The sequence below is a fragment of the Trichechus manatus genome, unplaced genomic scaffold, assembly GCF_000243295.1.
Source record: "Trichechus manatus latirostris isolate Lorelei unplaced genomic scaffold, TriManLat1.0 scaffold00041, whole genome shotgun sequence".
Lineage (NCBI taxonomy): Eukaryota > Metazoa > Chordata > Mammalia > Sirenia > Trichechidae > Trichechus > Trichechus manatus.
This window is the reverse complement of record NW_004443977.1, coordinates 5,782,240-5,796,717: the sequence shown is the minus strand read 5'-3', so window position 1 is coordinate 5,796,717 and position 14,478 is coordinate 5,782,240. Positions and strand designations below refer to the sequence as shown.

At 43.5% G+C, this 14,478-nt stretch overlaps 1 protein-coding gene across 2 annotated transcripts in view; it reads left to right on the top strand.

Annotated features, from left to right (window-relative positions):
- The first annotated feature begins 12,078 nt into the window (after nucleotides 1-12,078).
- Nucleotides 12,079-14,478, top strand: part of BARD1 (BRCA1 associated RING domain 1) — a 94,498-nt gene continuing 92,098 nt past the window's right edge. The window contains exon 1 of one of the 2 annotated variants that reach the window (XM_004376286.3): nucleotides 12,079-12,303. In XM_004376286.3, coding sequence (XP_004376343.1) covers nucleotides 12,161-12,303 — 143 coding nt within the window. In that variant the 5' untranslated portion in view covers nucleotides 12,079-12,160. The remainder of the gene's footprint in view (nucleotides 12,304-14,478) is intronic. The other variant, XM_023731265.1, reaches the window with a different exon arrangement.

The window sequence follows — 14,478 nt, the reverse complement described above, 5'->3', positions numbered from 1 at the left end:
ACTTTGTCTTCTCAAGCCACACTTTGAAATCTTCTTCTGTTCAGCTCTTTTACTTTATCATTTCTTCCTTTAGCTTTAGCCACTAGATGTTCAAGAGCAAGTTTCAGAGTCTCTTCTGACATCTGTTTTGGCCTTTTCTCTCTTTCCTGTCTTTTAATGGCCTCTTGCTTTCTTCATGTATGATGTCCTTGATGTCACTCGGCAATTCATCTGGTCTGCGGTCATGTAGTAGTGTTCAATGTGTCAAATCTATTCCTTTTTTGTGCGCATGCTTTAAATGAAAGCTTACAGTTCAAGTCAGTTTCTCATACAAAATTTTATACATGCACAGTTACGTGACCCTAGTTGCACTCTCTATAATGCGACAGCACACTCCTCCTTTCCACCTTAGATTTCCTGTGTCCGTCCAACCAGCTCCTGTCCCCATCTGCCTTCTCATCTTGCCTCCTGACAGGAGCTGCCCATTTAGGCTCATGTATCTGCGTGAGCTAAGAAGCACACTCTTTACAAGTATCATTTTATGTTTTATAGTCCAGTCTAATCTTTGTCTGAAGAGTGGGCTTCGAGAATGGTGTTAGTGTTGGGCTAACAGAGAGTTTGGGGGCCATGCTTTCTGGGGTTCCTCCAGTCTCAGTCAGACCATTGATTCTGGTCTTTTTACGAGAATTTGAGTTCAGCACCACACTTTTCTCCTGCTCTGTCAGGGACTCTCTGTTGTGTTCCCTGTCAGGGAGGTCATTGGTGGTAGCTGGGCACCATCTAGTTCTTCTGGTCTCAGGCTGATGGAGTTTCTGGTTTATTGTGGCCCTTTTGTTTCTTGGGCTAATATTTTCCTTGTATCTTTGGTGTTCTTCATTCTCCTTTGCTCCAGGTGAGTTGGGACCAATTGATGCAACTTAGATGGCCACTTGCTAGCTTTTAAGACCCCGGGTGCCACTCACCAAAGTAGGATGCAGAACATTTTCTTAATAAACTTTGTTATGCCAATTGACCTAGATGTCCCCTGAAAGCATGGTCCCCAGACCCCCAACCCTGCTACTGTGTCCCTCGAAGTGTTTGACTGTATTCAGGAAACTTCTTAGCTTTTGGTTTAGTCTAGTTGTGCTGACTTCCCCTGTAGTGTGTGTTGTCCTTCCTTTCACCTAAGATAATTCTTACCTACTATCTAGTTAGTGAATACCCTTCTCCCTCCCTCCCAACCTCGTAACCATCAAACACTATTTTCTTCTGTATTTAAACACTTTCTTGACTTCTTATAATAGTGGTCTCATAAAATATTTGTCCTTTTGCAGCTGACTAATTTCACTCAGCACAATGCCTTCCAGATTCATCCATGTTATGAGATGTTTCACAGATTCATTGTTATTCTTTATCATTGTGTAGTATTCCATTGTATGAATATACCATAATTTGTTTATCCATTCGTCTGTTGATGGGCACCTAGGTTGTTTCCATCTTTGTGCTATTGTGAACAGTGCTATAATGAACATGGATGTGCATATATCTATTCATGTGACAGCTCTTATTTCTCTAGGATATATTTCAAGGAGCGGGATTGCTGGATTGTATGGTACTTCTATTTCTAGCTTTTAAAGGAAGTGCCAAATTGATTTCCAAAGTGGTTGTACCGTTTTACATTCCCACCAACTGTGTATAAGTGTTCCAGTCTCTCCACAACATCTCCAGCATTTATTATTTTGTGTTTTTTGGATTATTGCTAGCCTTGTTGGGGTGAGATGGTATCTCATTGTAGTTTTGATTTGCATTTCTCTAATGGCTAATGATAGTGAGCATTTTCTCACATGTCTTTTACCTGCCTGAATGTCTTCTTTAGTGAAGTGCGTGTTCCTATCCTTTGCCAATTTCTGTTTATTGTTGTACTTTAAGTGAAAGTGTCCAATTCAAGTTAGTCTCTTGTACAAAAATTATACCTACATTGTTACGTGACCCTAGTTGCTGTCGCTGTACTGTGACAGCACACTCCTCTTTTCCACCTTTGATTTCCCGTGTCCATTCAACCAACTCCTGACCCTCTTTACCTTCTCATCTTACCTCCAGACAGGAGCTGCCCATTTAGTCTCATGAATCTACTTGGGCTAAGAAGCACACTCTTCACGAGTATCATTTTATGTCCCATAGTCTAGTCTAATCTTTGTCTGAAGAGTTGGCCTCAGGAATGGTTTTAGTGCCGCATTGACAGAGAGTCCAGGGGCCATGCCTTCTGAGGTTCCTCCAGTCTCAGTCAGACCATTAAGTCTGGTCTTTTTACTAGAATTTGAGTTCTGCCCCCTACATTTCTCCTATTCCATCAGGGACTCTCTGTTGTGTTCCCTGTCAGGGCGGTCATTGGTGGTAGCCGGGCACCAGCTAGTTCTTCTGGTCTCACCTTCACCCATTTTTTAATTGGGTTATTTGTCTTTTTTTGTTGAGGTTTTGCAGTATCTTGTAGATTTTAGAGATTAGATGTTAATTGCATTTGTTGTAGCCAAAAAATTTTTCTCAGTCTGCAGGTTGTCTTTTCATTCTTTTGGTGAAGTCTTTTGATGAACGTAAGTATTTGACTTCTAGGAGCTCCCAGTTATCTAGTTTCTCTTCTGGTGTTTGTGCATTGTTACTTATGGCTTGTATTCTGTTTATGCCATGTATTAAGGCTCCTAGCATTGTCCCTCTTTTTTCTCCCATGATCTTTATTGTTTTCAATTTTATATTTAGATCTTTGATCCATTTTGAGTTAGTGTTTGTGCATGGTGTGAGATATGGGTCTTGTTTCAATTTTTTGCAGATGGATATCCAGTTATGCCAGCACCAAATCTATTCTTGAGATTGTCTCTAAATTCAAGTGGGATATACTCAAGGTCGTACCTTGGCTCTTGTGGACTTGTTCTAATTTTCTTCAAGTTCAACTTGAACTTGCATATGAGCAATTGATGGTCTGTTCCACAGTTGGCCCATGACCTTGTTCTGACTGATGATATTGAGCTTTTCCATTATCTCTTTCCACAGATGTAGTCAATTTGATTCCTAGGTATTTGTTATGGATTGAATTATGTCCTCAAAAAATGTGTGTATCAATTTGGCAAGGCCATGATTCCTGGTATTGTGTAATTTTCCTGTATGTTGTAAATCCTGCCTCTTTGACATTAATGGAGGAGGATGGACGGCAGTTGTGTTAGTAAGGCAGGACTCAGTCTACAAGATTGGATTGTGTCCTGAGGCAATCTCTTGAGATATAGGGTTTCTTCATTTTTTAAAATCCTTTTATCTGATTATTCCTCAAATAAGTTGGTGTCAAGTGCTTTATCTTCATTCTCACTAATTCTGACGTCTATTGTCTCATTTCTGCTCCTATGACTTTCTATTGAGTTGTCTAATTCTGAAACTTTATTGTTAATATTCTGGATTTCTGATTGCTGTCTCTCTATGGATTCTTGCAGCCTGTTAAGTTTGTTGTTATGCTCTTCTCTAATCTTTTTCAGTTCCTCTGTTACGTGTTCTGCGTTTTGCTTAAATTTCTTTCCTGGTCTCTTGAAGCGTTCTTTATGTTAATCTTTTGTATTCTGACTCTGGTAATTCCCAGAAATTTTCTTCTTCCAGAAAATTTCTAGATTCTTTTTTTTAGGAGCTTGCCGAACCGATCATGTTCTGCCTCTTTATGTGATTTGATATTGACTGTTGTCTCCGAGCCATCAATAAGTTATTATATTTATTTATTTTATGTTTGCTTACTGTGTCCTAGCTTCTTGTTTTGTTTTGATGTGCCCAAATAGGCTGCTCGTGTGAGCTAACCTGATCACTGGTGCCCCTGAAGTTCCAACATCCTGCCACTAGGTGGCCATACCTGCCAATAAGTATGTGAGCCCAGGAGTCCACCCACTCCTCCTGTATGGATTCAGTTCAGGTGTCCAGGTAGTCAGCCACCAAGTTTGTGGTGCAGGCTCTCACCTACAGTCCTAGACAGGCATGGGTGATTGGTGTAGTCACAGGCATACGGCTGCAGCAGGGGGACACACGCTGAGCAAGGCAGGGGGCTGACGGCTGCCCCCGAGCATCCAAGAGGAAAGAGTGTCCCTGTTCCCTAGAGTGTGTAAGTGGGTGGGTTTTGCAGCTGGACTATGAGCAACCAATGCTGTTGGCTGTAGGGACTGGGGGGCACCTCTTATTCTTGGCCCCCTGTCACAGGTGGCTAGGTGGCATGGGTGGAGACACCAGTCCTCTGGCCCCTGATGTGGGTTGGTGATGACCCTGCTTAATGGGCAGAGCAGTGTCAAATGTCATGAACCTGCCACTTCACAGCTGAAACAGTTGAAGTTAGGGTTCCAGTATATACCCTGTTGTACTGCAGTAATGAGGGACTATGCTGTTGAAATGGGCCCACACAAGTCTATGCAGGGGAAAGGCACTCAAAGTCCATGGATCCCTTATGCCTGTGCCTAGGCAAAGGAGCTGTGCTTACCCTGAGTTCCTGGCTTAGGGGAGCCAGTAGATTATTTTTTCCCCCGTTTGTTAATTTGTTCCCTCTCCAAGGCCGGGAGAATGGCTCAGGGAGCGTGATGGGTCCTACTTCCAGCCCAGGGGACTCAGCAATCACTGAAGCCATCCCAGACCCAGTGCAGAGCAGGGATCAGGGAAGTAAATCGGAGAGAGGTTTTTCCCTAAGGGGGGTGTTTTTGATCCATATGGTAAGCAAGATGCAAGTACTTATCTTTTGCCGATCGAAGGTTGCATCTCACTGGCTCTGGATGTCCGAGTAGACTCTCTGCCGCTGGGTCTCTCCTGCTGTGGAAAATACCTCCCGAGCACCGCTGCTTGCCTGCCTCACTGCATACCCCGAGCTGATCCAGGCTGAAGGGCTCTGGCTCCTGCTGGGTCAGGTCTGGCAATGCCTCGCTGTTTCCAAACTGTCTCTTCCTCCCCCTGCCACTCAGTCCGGTTCCTCAACTATGCCTTTGATGTTCAGGGCTCCTAGACTGTCATACATAATCGATCCACTTGTTTTTTCAGGTCTTTGTTGTAAGAGGGTCCACCAGAAGCATCTGACTACTCTGCCATCTTGGCCCCACTCCCAATCTCTTGACATATAAAAAAGAGAAGTAAACAGAGAGACAGGGGGACCTCATACCACCAAGAAAGAAGCACTGGGAGCAGAGCGTGTCCTTTGCGCCCGAGGTTCCTGCGCAGTGAAGCTACTAGTCCAGAGGAAGTTTGAGGACAAGAACTTTCCTCCAGAGTTGACAGAGAGAGAAAGCCTTCCCCTGGAGGTGACACCCTGAATTTGGACTTGTAGCCTACTAGACTATGAGAGGATAAATTTCTCTTTGTGAAAGCCATCCACTTGTGGTATTTCTGTTATAGCAGCACTAGATGACTAAGACAGTATTCTATCTGGCAGGGTCCACATGTATAATCACCATTTGTGTTGTTGAAAAACGGTATTTGCGATGAAGAAGTTGTTGGCCTTACAAAATTCTGTCATGCCATTCTATCACCAAGACCATATTTTCCAACTACCAATACTTCTTCTTTGTTTCCAACTTTCGTATTCTAAACACCAGTAATTATCATTGTATCCTGATTGCATGTTTGATAAATTTCAGGATGCAGAAATTGGAAAAAATCTTCAGTTTCTTTGCCTTTGGCCTTAGTCGTTGCTGTGTAAATTTGAATAAATAATCATATTAACTGGTCGTCCTTGCAGGCGTATGGATAGTGTCCTATTACTGACAGTGCTGTACTTCAGGATAGATCTTGAAATGTTCTTTTTGATGATGAATGCAGTGCTGTTCCTCTTCAATTCGTCATTCCTGGCATAGTAGACCATATGATTGTCTGAGTCAAAATGGCCAATACCAGTCCATTTCAGCTCATTAATGCTTAGGATGTTGATCTTTATGTGTTCCATTTCATTTTTCACAACTTCCAAGTCTCCTAGATTCATACTTTGCATGTTCCATGTTCCGATTATTAATGGATGTTTGCTGCTATTTCTTCTCATTTTGAGTCATGCTACATCCACAAATGCAGGTCACAAAAGCTTGACTCTATCCATGTAACTAAGGTCAACTCTGCCTTGAGGAGGCAGCTCTTCCATAGTCATATTTTGAGTGCTTTCTAACCTGAGGGGCTCATCTTTCGGCATTATATGAGTTAATGTTCTGCAGCTATTCATAAGGTTTCACTGGCCAAATTTTTCAGAAATAGACTGCCAGGTCCTTCTTGCTAGTCTGTCTTAGTCTGGAATCTCTGCTGAAACCACTGAGCCCTTTATAAAGTGGGGAGAGGATATTGCTAATGCCCTAAACTAAGTCTTTTCAAGTCCCTGTTTATGGACTGGATTTCCCTGAAGAAATTTTTTTCTGAGAGGAGAGTTTCAGGATTTTACACATTGTTAGTATACCTTATCCTGGATAGGTTGCCCAATTTTTACACACACACACACACTCACACACACACACACACAGCACGCACACACAGGCATGGGAGAATTGGCTCTTTGGCTCTTAAGATTCAAGATCCAGGGCTGAGAGGAGTTGGTTTAAAAACATGTAACCCATCTCCACTAAAACCAAAGAACCAGCAATTTGAATTGTTAGCAGAGCAGGGCTGGGAGGAAGGAAATGGAATGGGAAGTTGCAGGTGAGAGAGTAATCTTGCTTATTCTCTTTATGAGTTTGCTATGGCCGCTGTCAAACGACTGCCAAGTATTTCATATGCCTTGGGGAGAGGTAATGGGGCAGTGGCAGAGGAATGAGAAAGAGGAAACGAATAGGAGAGAGAACTCGTTACATTTGCATAATTCATTTAATAGTCCTATACAAATAGGCCTATAGTAACCTGTCCTCAAAATATTTTACCAAAATTTGTAATTTTATTTAATCAGTTAAATTGTGCCTTAAAGAAGCATCTGATAAAAAGTGTTCCGCGTTATTCTTTGGGAAGTAAAGTATTAACAGTCCTGATATATATGTACACATATGTCCCTGGGTGGAAGAAAAGGGCTGGTGATCTATGGAGCAGTAACACATGGGGACACTGTGAGGCAGAATCGATTCGATGGCAGGAGACAACAACAACATATACATATGTATATGTATATATCTATATAAACACACGTATATATTTATTCATATACACATGCATATATTTACACACATATATAAAACCGAAAAAAAAAAAAAAACCCAGCTGTCATCGAGTACGATTCTGACTCATAGCAACCATATAGGACAGAGTAGAACTGCCCCATAGGGTTTCCAAGGAGCGGCTGGTGGATTCAAATGGCTGACCTTTTGGTTAGCAGCTGTAGCTCTTAACCACTATGCCACCAGGGCTCCACACACATATATAAACATCTATAATCATCATCTTCATATTTGCTATTATTTATAGAGTACTTAATGATGGTAGGTGATTTTACATCTATTTTATTTAATAATCCCAAGAACCTACAGCATAAATATTATTGTATCTAATTTGCAGATTAGGAAACTAATGCTCAGAGTGCTTATGACTTGATTTAAACCACACAATTGTTTAGTGGAGGAAGTAAAGTTAGAAGCAAGGCTGAGTCCTGAAATTCCCCATTTTACTCCATCACATACCATACCACCTGCCCAAGTTTTATTTAACATTTTTATTTTTCTCAAGTTTGAGTTCTCTGAGGCTCAGAAAAAGAGTAAGCAATAGCTTAACAGGGTAATGATCAAGGACTAACTTCTTGGCTGCTCCTGAGTTTTAAAATAAATATTTTATTGGTTTAAAGGTGTGTCTTAGTTATTTAGTGCTACTATAACAGAAATGCCACAAGTGAATGGCTTTAACAAACAGAAATTTATTCTCTCACAGTCCAGGAGGCTAGAAGTTTGAATTCAGGGTGCCAGCTCCAGGGGAAGGCTTTCTCTCTGTCAGCTCTGGGGGATGGTCTTTGTCATCAATCTTCCCTTGAATCTTGGGAGTTTCTCAGTGCATGGACCCTGGGATCAAAGAATGCACTCCGCTCCTGGCTCTTTTTGCTTTTTTTTATTGTACTTCAGGTGAAGGTTTACAGAACAAATAGTTTCTCATTAAACAGTAGTACACATACTGTTTCATGACATTGGTTAACAACCCCACGACCTGTCAACCCTCTCCCTTCTCCACCTTTTTTTTTTTTGGTGAAAATATACATAGCCAAAGATTGACCATTTCAAAAATTTCTACACACACAGTTCAGTGACATTGACTACGCTCTTCCAGTTGTGCTGCTATTCTCACTTTAGATGAAGGTTCACAGAACAAAATAGTTTCTCATTAAACAGTATACATGTTGCCCTATGACAAGGGTTAACAACCCCACCACACGTCAACACTGTCCTTACTCAGCCTTGGGTTCCCTATCGCCAGCTTTCCTATCCCCTTCTGCCTTCTAGTCCTTGTCCCTGGACTTCTGTGCCTCATTAGTCCCATTTTGTTTCATGGGGAGGCTTTTTTTGTTGATGGTAAGTGGTCCCTCTCCTCTCTGCTCGCTTCTCTCTTTTATATCTCAAAAGAGTTTGACTCAGGATATAACTTAATCCTGTAGACTGTGTCCTGTCTCATTAACTTAACTGACAGCTCACTTCCTAAATAGCATCATAACCACAGGCATAGAGGCTAGGATTTATAACACATAGGACAATTATATCAGATTACAAAATGGAGGACAACCACATAATACTGGAAATCATGGCCTAGCCAAGTTGACACATATTTTTTGAAGACACAATTCAATTTATGACAAAGTGTTATCATAGGTCTCAATAAAACATCTTATAAAGGAACCTTATTTAGTTTTACTCATTCCGCTTCCACTAACCATGCATTTGGTCTTGGACAAGTCACTTAAACTCCTTGACTCTCCATAATTTAGTGTAGCCATTAAGAATCAGACCTATCTGGGTTTAAATTCGGCCTCTACCTTGGGCGAATAAATTTATGTCTCTTAGCCTCAGCTGCCTCCTCTTGTAAAAGATACTAATATCCATTTCATAGGGTTCCTTTGAGGTTTAGAGAAGGTAATGTAGAACAGAATTTGGAACAGGGCCTGTCATGTAGTAGTTCAATCATTCAACAAATACTGAGGACCTACTTGGAGGCAGGTGCTGGTGCTACAATAGGGAAGGAGACAGATGCAGCCGTCTCTGGCCTCTTGGAGCCTTTGGTCTAGAAGGGGAAAAACACAACATACTCATTTATATGTCTATGGCCACCACCCGTCTGTCAGTTTGTCATACTGTGGTAACTTGTGTGTTGCTACGATGCTGGAAGCTATGTCACTGGTATTTCGAATGCCAGCAGGATCGCCTATGGTGGACAGGTTTCAGTGGAGCTTCCAGACTAAGACAGAATAGGAATGAAGGCCTGGCAATCTACTTCTGAAAATTAGCCAATGAAAACTCTATGGTTCTCAATAGAACATTGCCCAATCTAGTGCTAGAAGATGAGCCCCCTAGGTTGGAAGGCACTCAAAATACACAGGCACAGTGGCCACAACAATGGACTTGAGCATACTAACAATTGTGAAGGACTGGACAACATTTCCTTCTGTTGTACTTGGGGTTGTCATGAGTGGGAGCTGACTGCAGGGCAACTAACAGCAACCGATACATATGTATATTTGCAAACTGTGGTAATATAAAGCACCAGGGTCGTCATCTAGTTGAAGGACTGTCTTAGCCATTTAGTGCTGCTTTAACAGAAATACCACAGGTGGATGGCATTAACAAAGAGAAATTTATTCTGTCACAGTTTAGGAGGCTAGAAATCCAAATTAAGGGTGCCAGCTCTAGGGAAAGTCTTTCTCTCTGTGTCAATTCTGGGGGAAGGTTCTTGTCATCAATCTTCCCCTGCTCCAGGAGCTTCTCAATGCAGGAACCTCTGGTTCAAAGGACACACTCTGCTCCCGGCGTTGCTTTCTTGGTGGTTTGAAGTCCCCATGTCTGTCCGCTTGCTTTCTTTTGTATCTCAAAAGAGATTGGTTTAAATTATAGATTAATCTTGTAGATTGAGTCTACATAACTGCCGCTAATCCCATCTCATTAACATCATAGGGATAGGATTTACAATACATGGAAAAATTACATCAGATGACAAAACAGTGGACAATCACACAATACTGGGAATCATGACCTAGCCAAGTTGACAGATATTTTGGGGGGACACAATTCAGTCCATGACAGGGACCAAGAAAACCTTCCTTGAAGGATTGATATTTGAGCTGAGATCTGAGGAATGAGTGTCTTCTAACCTATAAAGAGGACATTCCAGGTTCCAAAGGGATTCTTGGTGCAAAACACTGGAGGCAGCAGCATGTCCGTGCTTTCAGTGTCCTGAAGGAAAGCCCTGTTTGGGTCAGGGAGTGATGGCTGGGGAATGTTTTGACAAGAGGCTGATGAGAAATTTGTAGACCATGTTAATCATTTTGGACTTTATCCTAAGAGCAGGGAAAAGCTTTTAAAGGATTTTAAGAAAGGAAGTGCCATGATGAGTTTTGTGTTTGGTAATGTTTAGATGGCTGTAGTATAGCCTAAGTATAGCCTTTTGGACACAGGGATATTAGCTAGATGGATATGGAAGCAATCCAGGTTAGGATGATGTCAGTGAGGACTGTGATGGAATGGAGGTGGAGAGAAGTGGGCAGATTTGAGAAAGTTAGGGGGGTGTTATGGATTGAATTGTGTCCCCCAAAATATGTGTTGTAAATCCTAACCTCTGCCTGTGGTTTTAATCCCATTTGTGAATGGGTTGTGCTTGTTATGCTAATGAGGCAGGATTAGGTTATGTCAACGAGGTTTAGGTTATGTTTATTATCTTAATGAGGCAGGATTACGGTGGATCTTGAGTCAATTTCTTTTGAGATATAAAACGTTCAACAAGCAAGCTAGAGAAACAGCGATGGGTGAAGAGAGATGCCAAGCCACTTGAACATCGCCCAGAAGCAGAAGCTCAAAGATACAAGAAACTTCCTCCAAGCCCAGAGAGAGAGGAAGCCTTCCCCTAAAGGTGGCACCCTGAATTAGGACTTCTAGCCTCCTAGACTGTGCAAAAATAAATTTATATGTTAAAGCTACTCACTTGTGGCATTTCTGTTATAGCAGCACTAGATAACTAAGGATTTGGTAATGGATTGGATTGAGAGTTGGGGGATGATGGTGTGTTCAGTATGCATTATCTTTGAAATAAGGTGATCAATGAATGAACCTTATGAGGAAAGTAGACACACTCTATAGGCAAGCAAAGCTTTTTCAAAATTTTATTCCAGGAATATTTTAAAAGCCAGGACTTCTTTAACATCCCTTTGAGCGGGTGTTTGTAAATAGCCAAATTAGATAAAAGCCTTTCTCATTTTTACTTATACCCCAGAACTGGAGTAAGAAAAAAGTTACCTTCCTAGGAATAGAGCGGGGTACCTTCAAGCGTTTACAAATCCAAACGACTTGTAAGTCATGTGCAAAGCTTTTCCAGGCTTCACAGTAGTCAAAACAGCATTCTTCACAGAACATGTTCAACTTAAAGTTTCTCGGTTTGCAATTTTCCATCAGTCAAGTTCATCTGAGGGTCCCTAGGAGCTCTGCTTCAGAGAGCAAGGAGTTTGTTTTGTTGCGATCTTTATCTCGGGACACCAACCTAGTCGGCTTCGCGACCGGTGGCAAAAAAAGCCTTCCTCGCCCCGCCTTTCCTGTCTGGGCCCCGCCCCACATTCCCGCCAACTTCAAGCGCCCTTCCAATACCCCGCCCCTAAGCCCCGCCCCCAGGCCCGCGCGTCGCGTTCGGCCAGAGTTTTTGCCCGCTTTAGCAGCCCCGCCCCGCCAGGTCCCGCGCGCAAAGACTTTAGGCGCGCTTCAGTGGCCCTGCCCTCTAACCCCGTCCCGCTCCGCGCGCAGGGACTTTAGGCGCGCTTCAGCAGCCCCGCCCCCTGGCACCGCCCAGCCCGGTCCCGCGCGCTGGAAGTTTAGACGCTTTTCTGTGGCCCACGCCACTTGTCCGCGCACCCCGCCCCTCCTGCCCGGCTCCCCAGGCGTTCGGCGGGTGGAGGCGCGGGAGCGGTTGGGGCTGCGGTCGGGCCACAGGCCGGCGCGTTTCTGTCGCTGCCCGAGTCTGCCCGCTCTCCCCTTCTCCGAGGAGCTTTGCCCGCGAAGGCGTGGCGATGCTGCGCGACCGGCAGCCGAGAGTCCGCTCCGGGAACGAGTCTCATCCCGCGCCCGCCATGGAGCCGGCAGGTCGCGGAGCCTGGGCCCACAGCCGTCCCGCGCTCGACCGGCTGGAGAAACTGCTGCGCTGCTCGCGTTGGTAATGTCGGCCCCCGAGGGGGCTGCAGTGAAGGCAGTCTCGGGGGTGGGGTGGGGCGCTTTTCATATTCTTGGCTTCCTTCTCCCACTCCAGCCCCGCCCTCTGGCCGGTGTGCAGTTAGTACCTGCCCACGTATCTGGCGTTCCTTATCCCCTCCCGGGCCCCATTAACGTCTTTTTTCTTGGGCGGCTTTCTAGCGTTTCTTGCACTAAAATCAGCTAAAACGGTAGTTACCGAACTTCAGCGGGCAGAAAAGTTGCCTAGAGGTACGGTTAAAAAAATGCGGATGCAGGGTCCTGGCCCCGCCTCCTTATTTTGCATAAGTAGAGCTGGGGTGAAGTTGAGGCCTGTGCACTTTTTTTACAGCGCCTCGTGTGATTTTAATGAAGGTAATCCCTGAAATTTATACTGACAGCTGCAGTGCTGCCCTAGAGACCTGCTCAATTTGAGCCAGCTGCCACTCTTTGCTGAGCTGGACCCCTTGAGACTTTTCCCGTGTCAGCTTTTATTTTGGTGGGGGAGCCTTTTTGCGGGGTAGGTTGGAGATGGCAGTGGGATGGACACCGCCATACCATTTCTTTTTCAATTTCCAGTTTCCTTGGTTGGTCAGGTCTGCTGTCCTGTAGGGTCGCTATGAGTCGAAATCAACTCGAAGGGTTTTGGTTGGTCAAAAGACTGTATGGCCTGGAGTTCCAGCTCTGTTTAAGAATGTAAGATCCTGAGGGATGGTAGTTATTACTTTTTGCATCTTTTCTCCAATCTGTTACACCCTGGAAGTCAGGGGTTTTCATTCCATCTGAAGACAATATTTTCATGATTGGTACTCCTTGCATTTCCTTTTCTAGTTTTTTACAGATATCTTGGGCTTGGCTCACTTTTCATTTCTTCCAAAAGCATTTATTGGGCACCTGCTGTGTGCACAACTCAGTATTTCTGCATCATGATCTCCCTGGAGGGTTTTCTCTCTGCTTGTAGTGGTCATGGCTGTCTCTTTTTTTTTCTTTTCTTGGACTTTGTTTCGTTTTGATTTTTTCCCCTCTGATTTCTAACTTGCAGAACTTAGTTACTGCTATGTTACTTGTGTGCATATTTTCCTTTCTAGCGTTTTCTTTAAAAATGAAACGCTCTTACAGTTAAACAGTTTTCCAAAGTGTCAGACACTGTTGTAAGCATTGGTGATTCATTAGTGAACAAAGGAGACAAAAAATCCCAGGTTTTATGAAACTTACATTCTGTGGGAGGAAGGAAACTAGATGAAATTATAGACGTAAAGTGTTAGCATAATAGTTGTCATAGAATAATTGATAAATAATAGGTATAACAATACGGAGCCCTGGTGGCACAGTGGTTAAGAGCTATGGCAAGCTACGGCTGCTAACTAGTCGGTGGTTTGAATCCACCAGCTGCTCCTTGGAAACCCTATGGAACAGTTCTGCTCTGTTCTGTAGGGTCACTATGAGTTGGATTCAACTGGACAGCAGTGGGTTATAACAATACAAAAAGATGTAGTCTGTATGGAGTCCCTCTCACCAAAACTGTTAACGTCTCATGGAGCTTAGGAAAGCACAAGCTCCATTCTAAAAAGAGCAGTACCAGGAAGTCCCAGCCAATTGCTGCTCCCAAGGCTGTGGACACTGTGATATCATAGCATCAGATTTTTCCAAAGACATGAGGAATCAGGATTTTATATAAAATCTCCTAATTTTGAAACATTAATATCTGCTTGATTTTTTGGAAAAACATTGCAATGTTAAAGCACAACTGTGGACCTGACACAGCCCACAGCCGAGAGTTTGCAGCTTCTGGATTGTTGTTGTTAGGTGCCATCGAGCCGATTCTGACTCATAGCGACCCTGTGTACAACAGAACGAAACACTGCCCAGTCCTGGGCAATCCTCAGTTGTTGCTATGTTTGAGCCTGTCCTGCAGCCACTGTTGGCAGTCCATCTTGTTGAGGGTCTTCCTCTCTTTTGCTGACTCTTTACTTTATCAAGCATTATGTCTTTCTCCAGGGACTGGTCCCTCCTGATAAGTAGGTGAGACAGAGTCTCACCATCCTGGCTTCTAAGGAGATTCTGGCTGTACTTCTTCCAAGACAGATTTGTTCATTCTTCTGGCAGTCCATGGTATATTCAATATTCTTTGCCAACACCATAATTCAGATGCATCAATTCT